Source organism: Delphinus delphis, chromosome 6 (genome assembly GCF_949987515.2).
Source record: "Delphinus delphis chromosome 6, mDelDel1.2, whole genome shotgun sequence".
Classification (NCBI taxonomy): domain Eukaryota; kingdom Metazoa; phylum Chordata; class Mammalia; order Artiodactyla; family Delphinidae; genus Delphinus; species Delphinus delphis.
The window spans coordinates 16,731,986-16,738,821 of record NC_082688.1 but is presented as its reverse complement, the minus strand read 5'-3'; the positions used below and the strand labels follow the sequence as shown (position 1 = coordinate 16,738,821).

General features: G+C 44.6%; 1 protein-coding gene across 2 annotated transcripts; it reads left to right on the top strand.

Annotated features, from left to right (window-relative positions):
• Positions 1 to 1,777: 1,777 nt before the first annotated feature.
• LOC132426531 (large ribosomal subunit protein P1-like) lies at positions 1,778 to 2,148 on the top strand. 2 transcript variants are annotated; one of them, XM_060013321.1, is made up of 2 exons: positions 1,778 to 1,848; positions 1,924 to 2,148. In XM_060013321.1, exons 1-2 carry the CDS (start codon positions 1,778 to 1,780, stop codon positions 2,120 to 2,122), a joined length of 270 nt encoding a protein of 89 aa, XP_059869304.1. In that variant the 3' UTR covers positions 2,123 to 2,148. The 2 variants fall into 2 exon arrangements, with proteins under 2 accessions (XP_059869304.1, XP_059869305.1); XM_060013322.2 differs by having other exon boundaries at positions 1,778 to 2,148.
• Positions 2,149 to 6,836: the final 4,688 nt, after the last annotated feature.

Below are 6,836 nucleotides of genomic sequence, written 5' to 3'. Positions count from 1 at the left end.
AGGATGCTCTGAGAGCCAGGGAATGTGCTAGCAGGTGCAGGGAGGGCATGAAGAACTTCAGGCCAACCAGGGGTCTTTAAATCTACACCCCCATTGTCATCAAGTCCCATCGATGCAATAGCAGTGGGACACACAGGAGCATTTGAAAATGTTCCTATTGATTGGAAGTGAATAATTATTACCTTTTCTATATTGCGGATTCACTACCAGAAGGTAATAGCAGAAATGCTAAACAAGATTAATGGCCATGTTTCGTTATGTTTAATGCAAACTATTGATTTTAAAGTGGTGTAAGGTATGGCGGTTTATTACAATAAAACAATAAAATAGACTATATGAAATAATTGAGAATAATCATTTCCCTTTTTTTGCTGAGGCTGTGGGACATAATGTGCCGTGCATGTGAAGGCATTTATGGCGAGCTCTATCCAGCAATGGTAGTTTAAGCACTCTATAAAGAAGCACTGTGGAACCAGAGTATTATAAATAATCGGCAATAAAGCTGGTAAATGGGCCTTTAATTTGATTCCATTATGTCACAGGATCACAAGGACCAAGGAGGCCCAGCATCAAAAACACTAACTGCTGAGCAGAACACTAAGTACATCAGATAGCCTCAAGGTGGCCTTCCCACCAGGGAATTTTCAGGTAAGAGCTGACCATTGGTGTCCGGATGTGGGGTAATACGTTACATGTGAACCGATGCATCTGCAGTCAATGACCCCCAACTTCCATCACAAGAGTCCAGCCTCCTAACAGTCTTCCTCACCAGACTTTGTTTCTCCTCTACTTTCATTCACTTTATCCATTTCCAGAGCTAACAGTCGACACCCTCAGAAGCAATTTCTCTCTGGACTCATTCTGGACTCATTCTGCTGATTAGTGCCTTAGAGGCTGTTGAAAGAATGTATGATTTAATCGCCAGAAACAGACCATAAAGGATGAAGGAGGGAACAGGCCAACTGTACATGTTATGTTAATCAGGCCCCACCTGGAGTAGTGAATGCAGGTCTACACCAAACTCCAAAAGCAGATGAACGCTGGACACACTGAGGAGAGAGAAGGATGATGAGGAGACGAAGGCAAAATCATGGCAAATGAAGCGTGAGGCCGGACCTGTGGTTGTTGAAACTAAAGGAGACTCAGGCAAATGCAAGAATTGTTGGCTAATATTTAAAAGGCTGACATATGAAGGAAGATTTAGGCTTGTTTTGTGTAGCCCTAGAAGAGAGAAATTTGGTGTCAGCCAGACATGGGCTTGGGTGCAAACCTGTGCAGGTGAGTGAATCTTGCTGGGGCTCAATTTGTTTGTCTGTACAATAGAGATAATACTAATACTTACTCCACAGGGTTTAGGGGTGAATCAAGTGAGACAGAACAGAGCAAGGGCTTAGCACAGTGCTTGGTACAAAGCAAGAACTCAACAAACTAGCTTAAAAAAAAAAAAACACCGACAATAACAAAAGGAAAACTGGAAGGCCGAAGGCACCTTTCTTTGAGGAGTTGGAACAGACATAGTTGACGCTGAAATTGGGGTCAAGGGGGTTTGAACTAGCTCCATAAAACTACAAAGCATCTGGGAGGTCCAATCTGAGTTTGGAGTGGGAAAGTCAGACAATTCTTTTCCTTTAAAAGTATAGTGGATTAGCTTTTCCTCAGCTGCAGCTAAGGTGTTCTGTCCTTCCGAGGAAGCTAAGGCCACGTTGGGGTGAGTCTCTCACTTCATCCGGTGACTAGCACCGCGCCCGGCAGTCCCTGCCTAGCGCTCGCCCACACCATGGCCTCCATCTCGGAGCTCGCCTGTATCTGCTTGGCCCTCATCCCGCATGACGATGAGGTGACGGTCACGGAGGATAAGATCAATGCTCTCATTAAAGCAGCCAATGTAAATGTTGAACCTTTCTGGCCAGGCTTGTTTGCAAAGGCTTTGGCCATTGTCAACATCAGGAGGCTCATCTGCAACGTGGGGGCAGGTGGACCTGCCCCAGCAGCTGGTGCTACACCAGCAGGAGGTCCTGCCCCCTCCACCACTGCTGCCCCAGCTGAGGAGAAGAAAGTGGAAGCAAAGAAAGAAGAATCTGAAGAGCCTGATGATGACATGGGCTTTGGTCTTTTTGACTAAACCTCTTTAGTAACACGTTCAATAAAAAGCTGAGCTCAAAAAAAAAAAAAAAAAAAAAGTATAGTGGATTAAAAAATGAAAGCCAGGGGGGTTGGGAGCCCGGGGGGGTGGAAAATGAAAGCCAAATTTAGTCCAATTTTAGATGCAAGCATGGGGCCAGAGGAAAGGCCAAGAGGAGGGGTAAACAAGGGAATGGGGAGAAAGTGAGTAGAAGGGGTAGAAACGAGAGGTGACAACTGGTTCTTAAAACTTTTATGAGTTGTCTGTGGCTCACTTTGGTGGCCTCTGATTACGTAGTGAGAAGGATGGTTGGCTTTTAATAGTCTTAAGCTTAGAGTTGGTACCAAAAGACAGATTCCAAGTGGGTATGAGGAAGACATTCCTAATTGGGAGGCAGTATACTATAATAGGTTATGGCAGGAAGTAGCATGCTAGTTAAGAGCACAGGCTCCGAGTCAGACTGCCCAGATTCTGGTCCTGACCACTCCAGTAAGACCTGCCTAACCTCTCTTTGCCTCTACTTCCTCATCTGAGAAGCAGGTGTGATAATGAAATCTACCCCTTTAGTTTATAAGGATTTAATGAAAATGATGCATATAATGATAGTAATGATGGTATGGGTTTCCACACATGAGTCTAGGGTCAGCAGCTGAAAGTAGAAGGGCTTTGATTAATTTCACCACCCATATGTCTGAGCAGCAAGCCATGCCCATTTCCCTGGGGTGAGAACCTATTGTTTATTCCACTACCCATGGCAGAAAGGACATTGATTAAAATAAATTTTTGCTTTAAAAAAAAAAATGCCAGGGACATCTGGGGCTAGGGTTCAATTACAAGAACGTGCTTCAAAGAGCAATTTGGAGGAAGCGGTCCCTTCCCAGCCAGGATATAGATATAGATATAGATATAGATATAGATATACACACACACACACACACACACACACACACACACTGATCACAATGGAACCTGAAATTATTGAGGGCAGTTTTAAACCCTGATCCTGGCAGAACTTTGTATCATCTCTATCTAGACTCTCATCCTCTTCCAAAACTCACGGAGGTATTGAAAGTGGGACTGGGAGTTGTTGTATTCTTTGCAGCCTGGGTCCTTTCTCCTTCTTTCTACCAAGGAAAACCTATTAGATCCCATATCCTCTAGGGTCATCCATGAGATCTTCCCATACCCCTCCCTGCTGTTCTACTTCTCTGAAGTCCTTTAATTTTATGGAACACAAACCCAGGAGTCCGGTCAGACCACTAGAGTTTGTTGTTTTGCCAAAAGATGCAAACCTGTACCTTGACCTTGCCTCCAAATCCTCATGTCCCAACCCCACTCATCACTCACAAAAAGTCCTCCAACTTAAAACTGAGTGTAAACACTGTGTGAGCAAGGAACCCTTCTTCTTGGTCTCTCCTAACCACTAGCACCAGTAATCTTGGGTATGTAACTTTCTCTCCCTGAACCACAATTTTCATTTATTCAGGGATGGTAGGGTTTCATTAGCAGATTATGAGCATGTGTGGAAGACAGTGTCTGTTGTCTAAACAACAGCTACCTCCCCTTATTCCATTTAACAGAACCCCAGCACCAAGCTCTAGGTGATGGGACATGGTCCATCTAAGTGAATAATTTCATATCCATCTGCCCCCTGCAGGTAGAGAAGGCTCCTCATGCAGATATGGCCAAGGAGACACAAGGAGAAGTCAGCCAGAGTGTGGTTCCAGGAAAACTCTAGTTTTCCTGATGAAAATGACCTGAGGCTCATCTTTCTTCCCTTCTTCCTGCACTGAAGGCTGACTTGCAGGCCCTGGTATTACTAAGCCTCCGAACAATGCCAGCTGACACCTACCTTGACACTCATAATTTGAGAAACATAAGCCTCTGTTTATTTAAGCTATTCCTAGTCAGGGTTTTAATTACTTGCAGCCCCAAACATCCCTAACTGATATTGGGAGGGGGGTTGAATTTTAGGCTGAGGAAACTAGTTAAGCAGAAATGAAGAGATATGAAAGTGGTTAGTGTTTAAGGGGAAGAGAGGATGCTATGGGATAGTGTTAGGGAAAGGATGGGCAAGATGGAGAGGAAACATAGTGGGAGGTTGGGTCAATTTAGAAGACTGAACAGCAGGTGTTCTCAATACTGGCTTGCACATTTGAATCACCTGGAGAGCTTTATAAACCGATGCATGCTCAGGCTCCTCCCTATCAGATTCAAAACGAATTGATCTGGGGTAAGGACAGGGCATCCGCAGTTGAAAAAATCTCCCAAGCACTGAACATCAGGGCTGAGGACTACCACCTTATAAGGTATTACATGGCCAGGTCCCTAGCTTCCTGTCCACCTTCACTTCTCTCCCTGGAGCAGTAGGCTCTCAACACACTGCCCTTCTTGAGCACATCATAGGGTTTCTCACCTCCTACTCACGCTCCGAGCTTTACCCAGATTGTCACTCCTTCAGACTCCAGAGACCTCCCCCAGCCTCCTCATACCAACCTAAGTGGGATGTCCTCTCTTCTTCTCTTATAGTAGTGTTTATTTCTTAACTAGATACTTTAAAGCTATATATTTATTTTTGTGCTCTTTGTTTACTTATTTATTTTTCTACTGTGAGAGCAAATGTCGTTGCCCATTTTCATCACTGCTATATCTCCCAATACCTTGTACAATATGCCTGCCATACACTGGGTGCTAAATAACTATTTGTAAAGTGAATTAATAAAATAAAGGCTCTATGGGTCAGACTCTGTTGTATAATGGCAATTTCTGCAGTCCCTGGAGGGAAATAGTCACATTAGTGCTTTATCGAAGGGCTCCAGTGTGCCTGTGGAGAGAAAGACTGGAGCAAAACGGGGAAGGGACACTACTCAGAAGATTATTTCGGCATCATAGGAAAGGGATGGGAACAGCAGACACATTCAGCCGTATGTACCCAGCTCTGTGCCTGACGACAAACAACCCAAGCACATCTGGAAAGTGAAGGAATGGAGGGCTGAATGAGTACCGATGGAAGAGAGTTTTTATACAGAGCAGAATTTAATAGAGCAAGAGCTCTCTGAATTTTCAGAGAGGAAAGGATGCAGAAAGTGTGCGCAAGGGTATGATAGATTAATTTTGTCAAATTCACCGCACCTTTTGCAGACATGAAGAATTTTATGAGAGTCCTCAGCTACTGCGTGTAGTGGAGGACAGCAGGCTAAGGCAGCTTGTGGCATTTTGTTTTCTTTCTTTGTTAGTAAAGGGAGAATTTAAATGAGTGTAACCTTTGATAATCTGGCAATTGTAAAAATCAACCTACCAAAGTTCAGGCAGTGTCAGACGCAGAGACACCCTTTCCAAACAGCTCATCTTCCCAGACCTTTCTCTGTCAAATGTCAAAGCCCAAATGAGTTTGTTTGGAAGGCAAATTACATGTCGCAAGCTGTCATTTTCCGTAGTGGGTGACTTCTATTTTGAATAATTAAATAATACAGCAACAAAAATACTCTGGTCTTCAAGTCTAAACATAAGGGTGCATATATGTAAAACTGTCCCCCTAGTCCCTGGACATTGGAGGGTTCAGGTCTTGAATCAGACATCAATAGTAATCTGCCCAGAATTAATCATTATTTAGGGACTGCAATCTGATGTAAAGGCTGAGTCGTGAGCACAATTTTAATGGGACAATAGGAGAGAGAGAAATTATTTTTTTTCTGGAAGGGGAAGGGGAACAGGACAAGGTACTATGAAAGATTAAATTAACGGGTAGAGCTTGGCCTGTGAAACCAAGGGGAAATGGTTTCTGGAAAGGTGTGGCTGTCCTCATCCTCATTCTCACCCTTACCCTCCTCTTCTGTATCTGCACAGTACAGCCCTCACATTTACATCACAGTTTAATATGCAGAAAGCACAAAGTGAGTTGACCTATTCTGCATGTAAGCAGAGAAGGTCTTACTACCATCCTTTAGCATATGAGGAAACTGAGGCTCAGAGAAATAAAGTGGTCCATTAGACAGCACAGATGGTAAGGAAGGAAGTCCAGAGGCAGTGTCAGGGATATCTCAAGTGTTCTGACATCTGCGAGACACTGTGTGGTAAGGAAGGCAGTAAAGAGGGTAGACTCACAGAGAGTATGCATATGCCCAAACTCGTCAAAATTTACAGTAAATATGGAAAGCATTGTATATTAGGTAGACCTCAATAAAGCTGGAAAAAAAGAACGAGCTCTGTATCTAGATGTGTGGCCCTCAGCAACTCAAACTATATTGACTCCTCCCAACACTGCTTCCTGATTCAGGTGCTCAAAGCTCTCACCTGGAACTCTCCAGCAGTCTGTTCACTGATCTCCCAGACTCCAGTCTGAAGCTCACTCTTATCCATCCACCACCGTACAATGAAACTAATCATTCTAAAACATCTACTCGTCAAGATCAAATCATGCCCTTTTGTAACTCCCCATCTTCCCATAATCAAATCCTAACCTCCCAAGCCCTACTCATAAAACCACCAAGATCTGGAACCGCCTACTTTTTTTTTTTTGCAATACACGGGCCTCTCACTGTTGTGGCCTCTCCCGCTGCGGAGCACAGGCTCCGGACGCGCAGGCTCAGCGGCCATGGCTCACGGGCCCAGCCGCTCCGCGGCATGTGGGATCCTCCCAGACCGGGGCACGAACCCGCGTCCCCTGCATCGGCAGGCGGACTCTCAACCACTGCGCCACCAGGGAAGCCCTGGA